At 32.0% G+C, this 13,181-nt stretch overlaps 2 protein-coding genes across 5 annotated transcripts; both read right to left on the bottom strand.

Annotated features, from left to right (window-relative positions):
• Positions 1-307: 307 nt before the first annotated feature.
• Positions 308-8,846, bottom strand: LOC108003718 (ras-related protein Rab6). Of its 4 annotated transcripts, none has more exons than XM_062079440.1 (7): positions 8,609-8,845; positions 7,910-7,968; positions 7,146-7,305; positions 6,862-7,067; positions 6,699-6,765; positions 6,192-6,278; positions 308-4,331 (listed from the first exon to the last, which is right to left on the bottom strand). In XM_062079440.1, exons 1-6 carry the CDS (start codon positions 8,676-8,678, stop codon positions 6,211-6,213), a joined length of 630 nt encoding a protein of 209 aa, XP_061935424.1. In that variant the 5' UTR covers positions 8,679-8,845; the 3' UTR covers positions 308-4,331; positions 6,192-6,210. The 4 variants fall into 4 exon arrangements, with proteins under 4 accessions (XP_061935424.1, XP_061935423.1, XP_016921669.1 ...); XM_062079439.1 differs by having other exon boundaries at positions 308-4,317; XM_017066180.3 differs by having other exon boundaries at positions 308-6,278; positions 8,609-8,846.
• A 217-nt stretch (positions 8,847-9,063) lies between these two features.
• Positions 9,064-11,326, bottom strand: LOC107994598 (protein FAM8A1). The gene is made up of 5 exons (XM_017051623.3): positions 10,533-11,326; positions 10,284-10,430; positions 9,921-10,041; positions 9,727-9,850; positions 9,064-9,668 (listed from the first exon to the last, which is right to left on the bottom strand). Exons 1-5 carry the CDS (start codon positions 10,732-10,734, stop codon positions 9,330-9,332), a joined length of 933 nt encoding a protein of 310 aa, XP_016907112.1. The 5' UTR covers positions 10,735-11,326; the 3' UTR covers positions 9,064-9,329.
• Positions 11,327-13,181: the final 1,855 nt, after the last annotated feature.

Here is a 13,181-nt window from a genome sequence, read left to right as displayed (position 1 = left end):
TCGTTATTGCGCTACATCAAACGGGGACAAACAATAAAAAGATCCGAATTTTTATTTCACGGTATTACTCCATTTCCTTCGAACGAATCCAATCTCGATAATATAGTTATATCATAAGCAGTAAGTGGTGTGTATCAATACGGATCATGCGAGTCGTATTAAATGCACTTTAAACTTTAAACTTCCGGTCTAGTCGGGACGTTCATCACGCGTGAGTAATAATAACAGGTACAAAACGCGAGGGAGCGGCTCTCGATCGTCGATCAATTCCCTTATCGTCGATCTCGAATGAATCAAGCATCTCTAATAGTATTTATTTTCAATTATATTTTTGCAAGATCTCGTTTTATCACGTTAAACAAAAGCGTACATTAGTTTCTATTTTATATTAAATATATTCGGAGAAACTTAAAGCCTTGAGACGTTTAACCCTTCGAGCCTCGGTTTTTATCATTCGTTTCGAGTCCAAGCGGAATCGGAGAAAGAAAGGGAAGAGTACGACGAAATATGACGAAGAATAATGTCAAATTATCATTATCGAAAATATAAAATCGAAAATTGAATGTACGAAAAAATGGCAACTTTCGTTTTGTTTTTCTTTTTTTTTTTTTTCTTCCACGTCGAAAATTGGAAAGGAATCGATTGATTTACACGTGCATCTGTTATCTGATCGAGAGAAAATATTCGTTGAAAATAATAATCTCGACAACATCGAAGACTGGAAGGGTTAACTTTACAATTAATATCGCACCCTACTGCTACGTTAAGTTTGACAATTTAATTGCAAAAAGACGATACAGCGAATACTTCTATTTAACTAAGAAACATCGGCTACAATAACATTACCACAGAACGCGGCTGCCTTGCAAATTACATTCACAAGAATCCTCCGAGACGCTACAAATCATTTTTCGCTACTAGATTATCGAATCTCCATTGACCCTTTCGCAACGAGGAGCAATCACCTTAGAAACCGAGTATCTCCTATCTTTTTCTATACTTCGTCGAAGAAGTCGATAAAATTGATTCCAACATTGATTCGAGCCTACTTTTCCTTCATCTTCATCGTGAAAAATGTTACGCCTTAAGAAACTCGAATGAAACGTTCAACGAAAGAATTTATATACTCCTATACGCGAGAACAATTGTATAATTGTTTCGCGACATTAAATCCACATTGTCAATCACAGATAATCGTAATCTCGAATGGACGACGCTAAATTTTTGGTTGGAGCGAAGAAATACTCTTGCGTGGCGAAAGGGTGGAACCGCAACCGAAAGGATACCAATCTCACTGTGCCCCGAAAAAACAAGCACCGCGGATCACTCAACGATCATCGGCCGCGTCGACTTCCCCGATGATCGTCGTTCCGACTAGATCGGCGTATCTCTAGATTCGTACGCTTCGCCCTCGTGGAGTAGACACGCGCTGCAGCCACGCGCGAGCGTCGCTAGCGAGAGGGCTTCCTTTTAAATTACACCGGAAGCGCGCCTCTGATGACCCTCCTCCGCCCCTCCCCTTTTCCATCTCTTTAGGCGCGAGCATCGCGAGCTAGGCGATAAAGATTAAAACGAATATAGCGTAATTTATCCCCTCCGTTATACACGTTACACGTTCTAAGAATATCTAATCTACGAATCGAGCTACGACCGCGTTTCCGGTCGAGGAGCCTGCAGCAGAGTGTCTTCTCCGCGGAACGCGAAGCCGGACGAAAGAAAAATATACGCTTCGCGTGCACTCGAGATGTCCAATGGTACGAATCCATCCAGCAATTGTCCATTATCTTTCTTTTCTTTTCTTTTCATTATCCCATTTCAGAGCATTCGTTCGACGAGCGTGCTCTCGCGGATGTAAGGAAAGTAATGGAACGCAACGAGGTGTGCCTTTGGTCTCTCTAATACAATGGTTTCTTTGGATTCGTATCAGAATACTTCCCGATTCTCGCACGATGCGATTACACGACACGGTGCGAATCAACGCTACACGTTGTTACACGTAAGAGGCTGCGCTAGAGAGACAGTTTTTTTTTTTTTTACGTTCAGAAGAAACGGAGTGCTAGAGTGCACGTAGAGGCTCGCGTTAAGCACGGCGGATTAATGAATTACAACATATCGCTCAACATATCTCTTCCATCGTCTCCTCTTTTCTCTTTTCGTCGTATCCTCGGGATAAAAGCCTTATCACATCAATGTGCAACGACGACGCCAGGGAAAGCTGCGCTCGCCCCGTGATTTTATTACGCCTCGTGGCAAGCGGAGCTTTCTCGTCGGCTTCCGCCTTCCCCTGCGGACGATGAGTCTACCATCTTTTTCTTTTTTTCCTTCCTTTCGTCCCTTCCTTTTCTAAATTCTAATTAGCAGATGTGTAAAATTGGCCCACTCCCCTCATGGCACGCTCAATTATCGCTGACGGGACACGAATTCATCCCCACGAATTTTCAGATAAACTAAACCTCCCTTGTTAGAGGAATTGCCGCTACATTTTTCTCGCCAAAGCGCTCCACTCTATGTCTGGCACGATACATTATTTCCAACTTTCTCCGGTATATATTTCGTCTATTTTCTGATTCTGATTAAACGGCGGCGAGCTTAGAAGCTTAGATTCAGTCTCCTCGATGAAACACGAGCAATATGTTTCGTTGCTCGACGCTCGTTACATGTCGCGACGAACGAGACAGGTTCATGAATTGATCCGAACATTTCTTTTCTTATACCGATTCCTCCATATTCGTGCGTATATGTTTTTTTTTTTTTTTTTTGCGTGTATGTTCCGTTAGAAAGAAGACGCAACTTCCATTTATCTTTTCTAATTGCACAATATCCTCTTTCCTTCTTTTATTTAGAATTAAACGATATATATTTGCTAAAACAATCAACAAGTTTCGGTTTGGGCCGTAATTGCTCGTTGGAAAGATTACACGTTAGCGAGTAATCGTTTCAATCGTGTCAATGATTTTTTTTAAAAGACAATTTTGTAAATATTAACCGCCTACGTTAACGAACAACCACGACGATATACGATTCCATGGTTGAAGAAATAATCGTATAAAATGGCGAGTGAACGATTGAGCACTTTTCATCCTTTTTTTCCCCTAAAATTATTCTCATCGCATTTAGTGCGTCTTCTTTCTCAATTTATGAACGGATCGCGTATTGAGTCGCTTGCTTATTTATCAAGAGATATTGAAAAACGTCTATAAAGATTGTTATTACGATTACAATATTATAAACCTTGAACAATACGCCATCGAACAGACTCGCCAATAACATATTCTACGTGTAAGTAATAATTTTTTCGTAACAGATATATCCCCAGGAATAGACCGCTCGATCGTTCGATTTCCTCGACTAGTTGATGGGCTATTAAAACATTTTACTTTCAGTCGTTTTCGTTAAGGTCTAGAATATCTTTTGTGTCTAGAACACTCTTGTCTAAGCTTGTCGGTATCTTGTGCGTGTTGAATTTCAGATTTTCACCTCGAAAAACAGCGATCACAGGAAACGATGATAGGATAAGCAAGGAAACGCTATTCGTAAAAAATGGTACCACTTCAACTTCCGTTCGAAAGTCGCGAAAAGTTGAGATTCGAAGAAATATCATGGCAAGGTAAAAAAAAAAAAGAAAAAAAAAGAAAAAAACAAAGTCGATGTATATACTTCGATTTCTCGAACTTCTTTCTCAACATCAAGATTCGTGATATGTACAATTTCACAAAAAAGCTGTTTTGCGTATTGCTTAAGGGCACGTTCAAAGATATTTTAATTTTAACAAGCGTGGAACAATTACCCTATCATCGTGACGTAGCCATTACATCGATGTAATTCGGTCGATGGTATATTTCTTGTTTTTTCCATTTTTTTTTTTTTTTTGAACGACGTCAATTCCCGATTCATACTGTAAAATGTAAATGTAAAGATCGCTAGATTCTGGTCGAATAAATGGCGGATACAACAACGTAACAACGCGCACTATAACCGCACAAAGCTGTTTTCTTAACATGAATCATAGCAAAACGATCGGTTAATCACGCTACGGTTAAACGACTTAAATGAGATTGATTGGGGCAGAAGTAGTCGATAGTAAGAACGGTGTCAATGAAACGTTTTTGTGCCTTCGTCGCGCGTTAACTTATGGGCCACGATGTAGACATCAGAAGAAGCCAGCATCTTGTTAATAGTACGTGATGATTTTTTGGTTCATATCAGAATGTCTCAAGGAGTTAGCATTATTTAGCTGCACACTGATAAACCACCTCCCTAGCAAATGCAGCCACTCTCCCCCTCGGACTCGGAGCCGTTCTGCATCGGTGATTGATTCTGCAAATCGACAGCTGCTTTCGTGTGTTAAGGTGTTATCACAGTAACCATTCAATTGCCGCTAACATTCAACTATTAGTTTCATTTAAAAAAGAACCAGCATGTCGATGTTAATTATATAATAATAATCTTACAAATAGATACGTGTAAATTTTAAGAAAATGTTACGTATATCTTAAAAAAATGGTATTGATGGATTCGAATGATTGATTGTTTTTAGGCAGCATAGTGAATCATTATATAATATCGGGTAATTTTTACAAAAAATTTTTGAAATGTATATATGATCTATGACTCTTAATATTAATTGAGAATTTAGTCCCATTTAAAGTTTGAGTCATCAAGTTTATGTATTTTTCTTTTTGAAAGCGAGAATAAGTTATAATCTCAAAAAGCATATAAAATTTAAGTATTTTAAAAACGGGACGGAGCATTCCCTAATATTAATAACAGTGAAATTTTACAGCTACAAAGCACCTTGATTAAAAATTATATGAGTGCCATTCTTATTATATTTTCACGATATGATATAAAATATAAATTGTATATAAATTCTGATTGAGATATTAAACTAAAAATACGTTTACAATGGTTAAAAAACAAGGAAACATGTATAAAAAAGGAAAAATGTATGATAAGAAAAAATTATGGTTCTAAAAAAAAAACTAATATAAAAAAAATAATAATGCTATTGAATGTTTTTTATATAAATTAAAATATTACAATATAAGTATTAACAAAAATGTCATAATATTAGGTATAATAGCATTCTGTCTATCCATATCCCAAAATTTTAAGTTAAATTTTAAGTTCATATATACAAATCCAATTTTGTCAATAGTTTCGAAAATTTGCTCTATTTAAATTTTTTTTTCTTTTTTTTTTCTTTTTCTTTTTCTTTTTGTATATATATATATATAAATGAATTATTCAGTTTATAAATAATACTTCAATAGAAATGCAACTTACTAATTTATGCAATGATCGTTCCAAGTTAAAGAAAACTATTATACATGAGCAATGTATTCGTAAAATATTATTAAAAAGTTTTTAAAAGATAAAATATTAATTACTAATTTTGCATCGCTGAAATCTTTTCCCGTTCATTTACAGTACGCTCGCAGGTACATATTGTACGAGTTCTTTTATGCTAAATCGATCCATGCCACCACAAATGCATTCATAAGTGTATAAGAGACTTATTGCTCGCGTTTGCAATCAGATCATTCTGATAACGAATTGTTGACTATTATTTTGACTGCATTTACGCAATACGTAACTTCATTTGTCTATACACTATTAGTTTATCGCATATTGCAACTTATATATACATGACGATAAATATATATATATATATGTATATATATAAGTGCACCATATATCATGCAATTGCAGCACTGATCATGCATACGACTAGTATTTCATTCAAATTTTTTTTTTGTCAAAATGCAAAACATAAAAAAAATTTTATTACTTAAAATTATAATTATTTGTTGCAAATAAAATGATCTTTAGAAAAATTGTTTCTCGTTTAAGAAAATGATCGAAGCACTATCTATAATAATGATTATTATTATTATCAACACGTTAAAAAAGCAAGCGTCTCTGATGAAAAGATACAAAAGTTTAAATTAATTAAATTAATTGATTTATGATTTGATGATTTACTAGTACAAACACGTTATTGTGTAAAAGCAGTCTGCTTAAGCTATCGTGAGATATTTATTTTTTCACGAAAAACTCGTTATAGCTCTTCGATACAGTACTGTTCCTTTCCACATTATAAATTGTAAAAAGGACACGGACTGATCATCACTGTCCTAGCATTGAAAGAGATTAATTTATAAATTAACTTAGATCAGTGTCTTGTCTACCATTAGGCTGATCGGTGGTTTAACATGCACAACTGCTCTCCGATGATTTCAGTTCAATTGGTGTATCCTTCAGAACTACTTCTTGCACTACAGGTTTAGCAACACATTAAGGAAAACACAAAAAGATAACAGAAAAAAAATGAAATAGTTAACAATATTAAAAAATGATATCAAAAGTAATGATTCAAAATGATTCTTAGAAAATTAATAAATTTATGAAAAATTTTGAAGCTCCATGAAACATTTAACTTGTGAGAATTCAATAAAATATTTGAAAATTAAATAACCAAAAAAATTTTTTTATAAGATTATAGTAATAGATTAAAGTTAAGCATCTTTTAAAGTAAATAATATTTAAACTATGAAAAAAATTTTAAAAATGAAAAAAAATTGAGGATGAAGGACATGTTTTTTAGTGCTATATTTGAAGAAAGAAAAATCCCTGAAATATAATTATGTATATGTACCATGCAAATGTGCATATTATGTATCTTACACAAAGGATACTGTCTTCAGGTGGTTTATTTTCAGTGGAATCCATGCCCGGTAAAGCTGCTGCTACTCTTCTAAAGAGCTGATCAATAAATAAAATGATTAAACCATTATGATTTTATTTAATAATAAAAAAAGATTTAAAAAAATAAAAATCTATAATAGAATAAAAACTTACTTGTTTCACATTATATCCAGCTTTAGCACTAGTTTCAATAAACATTACATTTAATTCTTTAGCTTTTCTTTCACCTTCTTCCATTGATACTTGTCTTTTATCACCCAAATCTGTTTTATTACCCACTAACATAATAATTACATCACTTCCTCTTTCAGTCCGTACATCATCAATCCATTTTGATGTTTGATGAAATGAATTTGCATCTGTGTAAATAATTCACTTGAGCTGATGCAATAATATATCATAGTTAACACTTTGTTTTCATTGCTAATTAAACTTACTAGTAATATCATATACCACAACTGCAACAGTAGAATCTCTGATATAACTAGGTATCAAAGATCTAAACCGTTCTTGACCTGCAGTATCCCATAATTGTAATCTTACAGTTCTATCCTCCAGATACATAGTTTTGCTTAAAAAATCTATACCTATTGTAGCCTGTAATAAATAATATATTGTCTTTCTAGTAGACTTTCTATAGAACGCATTTTTATTTTATCATTCTTCTAACATCATATTTAAAAAGAAACAATAAAATTTCATTTTTTAATAAATTTACAAATAAAATTTGATGATAATCTTATAATGAACCTATATTGTGTTCTTTTAACTTTGTTAAGAAAAAGTCAATATCTTGAACTCTCTACTATCTGTCCTACTAACATTTACCCTTGACAATTGATATTAAATACTTTATAGAATAAATATATATTTGCCAACAAAATCACGATTAAAATGAATGAAATGAGTAAAATGAAAGTAAAGATTGTGACATTATTATAAGGTCATTGAAAAGTATGTCAATGAAATATAAATGATCTCAAAAATTTAAAGTATATATTATATGATGAAAGAAAAAGCTAAGAATTTATTATATTTAATATTTATATTATATTTTAATCTATATTATTAAATAAATTAATTTAATCTTTGTGACATAATATTATATATTCCTTTTATACATTCATTCAAAGTTATGTGTAAAGTTATGTGTACATATACATAAATATATATGTATATCACAAAACCATTAGTTTCATACCTGATACGTGTTGTCAAAGCTGTCATACATAAACCGTGTGATAAGAGAAGTTTTTCCAACTGCAACATCAAATCACACGATTAATGCAAAAAATTTACTACCTATTGTTTACAAAAAAACAAAATACCAAACAAAGAATATTTTTTCAGAATGTAAAGATATGATAATAAATTATTGATATAATTTCAAATCATATTATAGATATTCATAGAAATATAAATTTATAATGAAATTATTATTTTTTTTTTTTACATAAAGTAAGAATTATTTGTACATTTCCATAGTTTTTATGATTAGATTTTATGATCGCGGTATACCAATATATTTTGCAGTTGTTTAAAATGAAACAAGTATACTACATAACGATACGATTAAATCATGAATTTTTATGGTTAGTAGATATTTCTATAAAAATGATGATATTTTACAACAAATCATATATAAAATTATTGATATTATTAGGACAGAATATAATATTAGGATGGTGATAATAAGAATGACGCCGAAATTCGATCGCAACGATAAAGTTGAACAGTGACTAGAAATATTGATCTATAACCTAGAACGGTCATTGGAACCAATGCATATGATAGAAATTTTCATATTTGATATGCGAGAAATCAGTGACAAGACAAAACCGACACGAACATCGCCAATATTGATCCAAAATCAACGGAAGTATAAGTGGAAAATACTTACCGCTCTGTTCACCGAGAAAGACAAGCTTAAATTTACGCAACGGGTTTCCAAAATCACCCGAAGACGACATTTTTTATATTATAGAACTATTACGCAATGAGTTAAAGTGTTAAACACACAAGAATAACTTAATTGATGCAACGAGTCATTAATTGTCACGAGAAATCATTTAACTTGACAGATCGAAAAGCCACTCCTTCCTTCACTTGCAAGGCAGCCACGTTTAACTGGGAAGTGACGTCATTGGTTAGTTACTAGTTTTGTCAGATTCTAATCATATTCCTGTAGATGGCGTTGAAAAATTTAAAATATATGAAATGGAATATCTTTTATCATAAAAAATATCGATAGTTGTTAACATAATTAAGAAAAAATGTGATTGTCAAAAAATAAATAAATTATTTAAATCATAGTGCTCAAAAAAATAATGATGTTAGATTCAAACTGCATAAAAATAAATTATAAAATGTTTTATTAATAACTGCATTAGATAAAATTTGTACAATATAATGGATTCCAAGATAATTAAATATTGTTCTCGAACAGGCTGTAGATTTGTTTCAGAAATGTATCCAGAAATTATAGGATCTTTCATAATACATCTAGAAAAATATTTCATAATATTGCAATAGTCAATAATTTTAAATGTTATGTACATATTATATACGCTCGTACACACATTCAATATATACAATATAGATATAAATGATATTTTGATATTTTATTGTTGATGAAGTCTATTATTATTTAAGTTTCTGTAAGGATCTTCAACCACAATAGAATTACAAAGTAAATCATAAACAGTTCTATTAAATCTGAAGAAAAATAAGGCAAAACATATAGGAAATAAAAATGCTAAAATCATATTTTTCACAATTGATCTTCCAATTGCTAGTGGTAAACCTAAATCTGTTCCTGGAGAAACAAGTACAACATCAGGATCATCAGGTCTATCAACAGGTGTAACACTACGACATTGAACAACTCTTAATCCCATCATGGATTTTCCAGGTGTTGCACCACCAATACGACCATTTACACCATGTTGAAGCCAAAATGCCTGAAAAAAATATTGTTGTTGAAACATTATTTAATATTTCTATTAATAACATACTCACTTCAAAAATGCACACTATTACACGATGAATTATTTCTAATACTAATATACCATATGTCATTTCTAAAGCCATTTTATAATCAATTCTCAAATTTGCCCGTACCAAGTCTAGATCATCTATATCTCTAGAATAAAATATAATGATAACAAGTCAAGAAAAAATAAAATTATAGAGGGAAGAATTATCTTACATACATGAAATCAAAAACATCAATAGCAAAGAAAGTAATGGAAAACTTCAAAAGAAACAACATTGTTGAATCTATAAACTCTGCTGCAAATCTCTTCCATATTGGAGGTATACGATATTCAAAGCCTGAAAAGATTGTTTTCTTAAACTTAAATAAATAAGATAACCATAATATTAAATGATACAGATGAAAATGTATGTTTCAAAAATACTGCATCATAAAATCACTAGAAAAATAAATAAATCGATTAAACATTATAAAAATAATTAAACAAAATGCAGTACTTTTGTAATAAAAGCACATATAGTACTAGCTGAACCTCTGTTGGAATGTGATGGACACAGGAGATATCGTTATGACCTTCTACCTTCAGCTCCAGGAGGTTGGAATGGAGGTCCTACATGGTCTTGAGGCCTTCTTTGTCGGAATGGATCGTTCTCTTGACCATTTGTGCCAACAATTAACCTATGTGTATTTGCTACATTTGATACTTGTGACGAGAATGATGGTACACCTATAATTATTCTATTTTATAGAATAATTTTGTTACAATGATAGTATAATAATTTGTAAATTAGATTTTAATTAAATAAAAACATTATAATTATAATCTTACCAGATGATGAATTTATTATTTGTCCAGACATTAAATAATATGGAAACATTGCAGCCATACTCTGCCAAGCATAGGCCTCATGTAACCATTTTTCTAATTTTTGAAAATATTCTAAACGTTCTTCTGCAGCTATCATTTGTAGTTGGTCTTTATTTTCTTTACATTTATCCTCTTTTGTATCTTCATTTTTATCATCTGCCATATTTTTCTTTCGCAAGAATTGATCGGATATATGTATTTACAATATATATATATATATATATATATAAATATATATATATTATAAATTTTATCGAAACAATTCTGTTTTAAAATTGTACAGTGTTCAAGTCGATTTGTTTAAAACAGTAAAGAATGATCTTTCGTTGCTATCAAAAAAGAACTTATATTCACAAAAAACTACTTTTAACTTTCGATAGAAAAAAGCAAACTAAAATAGTACTGAAAAGTCACACCACAATATTAATAACAAATAAATGAAGTAATCGTGTACTGCCTGTTTTACATCCACGTAATCCTTGTCTTCACATATTAGACAGGGATACTTCAATGTAAAATTTTGCTTGTTCTAAAATAATGTATGCAATAATAAATAATTATTTATTTATTTTTAAATTTCGAAATAATAATACAAATGTATTCATGACAACAATATTATATTCTTTTTGATGAATTTTTTCTTAAATTTAACGGTCAGAAAATCGTTAAAAACTTATTATTGGCCAATATTTATCTCATCCAATTAAATTCATCAATGTATTACAATCAAATAAAAATGCAAAATGCATAATTACATTAATAAAATATTTCATTTAAAAAATAAAATATATTATATGATAATAAATATTGTTAAAAAATTTTATATATAAAAATAATTTTCAAGACACAAATAATTCAATGTAACGAATTCATTATAATAAATTTGTATAATAAAATTTTAATAAACATAAGTTTTATTTGAAAATAAAGTAAAAAATATAAATTTAATATAATAAATTTTAATATAGATAGAATATTAGCATCGTATTATGGAAGAGTTGAAAGATAAAATATAAAATACCAAATATGAATAAAAAATTACTATTTAGTGACATAACTGAGATGTGGAAATAAAAAACCCTAGTATATTTTGTAAACCAGGTGGCAGCGTGCAGCAGTTCGCATTGCGGCGCTAGCTTCTCAGGACATGACGTATTCGAAGCATTCGTGCAGTAATCACGGTCAGAGGACGTTTCTGACGACTCGTCTCTTTCTACATTTCACATTTTCGAAATAAATAAAAGCAAAGCGAATAGGTGTCGTAAAGCAGTGTGTCGTGCTGAAAAGCTGTGTGCGTTCGTACGCGTTACGAGTGACATTTGGTCTAGTCTTGAAGAGGGTGTGGGCCACGACGCCAGAAGAAACATTTAGGTAAGATCACATTAAATTTAATCGTGTAATAACATTTTCGTTAGTTATATTATCGAACATTTAACCAGAAAATAATATGTACAAAAGATAATTATCAATTTTGCGACAAATACAGTGTTTTTATGCAGAAAAATCGGGCTGCGGCGATTCCTCAGTCACGCGTCAATTCGATGGAATGTCGCGGTAGAATTCCGAGAATACAAGCGATGATTGCATTAAAAAATCGAATCTTTCTCTTTTGCCGATGCTGTAAACAATTGTTTAAACGCAACACAATGATCATGAATATACGAATTTCATCATCAATCGCATTTTATATATCAGCAACAAACATCGACGAAGTAAATCGATGCATGTGGATTGGAAGTTCGAATTAGTTACAGTTTCAAACAGAGGTTAAGTTAAATTTGAAAATAATCTATCAAGTATATTTTCTCAAGTATATTAACATTAGATGCACTGCGTTCTAAAACGGAGCACACATTACAAAGTAAGGAAATAGTAAAACGCTTAAATTCGTATGAAATTATATGATTATCAAAATTGTGATTCGTAATCCACGTGCCGTTAAAATTCTGTATATTTCAGCAAGAAATGAAAACAAAAACCGTTGGTAAACGGGGTCGACAAATATCGAACCCAGACAATCGTGTGATATTGCGTTAACATTCTAGGTATCGATGGATCACTTAAATTTCCTTTCGTGGTGGTTAGTACGCAATTTTTCATCAACACGTTTTTAGTACATATTCTACGACTATCTCGTGAGAAACCTTGCAGTAACTATTATGGGAACGCGTAAGTGACGGAGTATCCCGCGCCCCAAAAAAGGAAAAGAGAAAAAAAAAGGAGAAAGGAACGGACGAAGGAAGGAAAGATATAGAGCGACATGGAAAAACGTTTGTCGGTTTGGTAGAATGCGTGCGAATAAAAGGTAATGCTTTCCCCCAAATCGCGCATGAGGTGAATGGCCGCAGGTCATACAGAGTCCCATTCACGCGTCGTAAGCACCTTTACGTTTTCGGAACCGGTTGCACCGAATTTATGGGAAAATGGGCAAGCACCGTGGGAGTGTGTATAACTTGCGTGGCTTTTCTCAGCCCAGTATCGTTCGTTCCCTTAATTCGAACCGGTCGAACGCGGACAACGTCGCGGCATGTCGCGTCGCATACTAATTTCGCGGCGGACCGGTCAAATTAAATGTGCCTCTACACGCAAAACGTTTCCGGTTCCGCCGAC

The sequence above is a fragment of the Apis cerana genome, linkage group LG9 (assembly GCF_029169275.1).
Source record: "Apis cerana isolate GH-2021 linkage group LG9, AcerK_1.0, whole genome shotgun sequence".
Taxonomy (NCBI): Eukaryota; Metazoa; Arthropoda; class Insecta; order Hymenoptera; family Apidae; genus Apis; species Apis cerana.
This window is presented reverse-complemented; position numbering and strand designations above follow the sequence as displayed.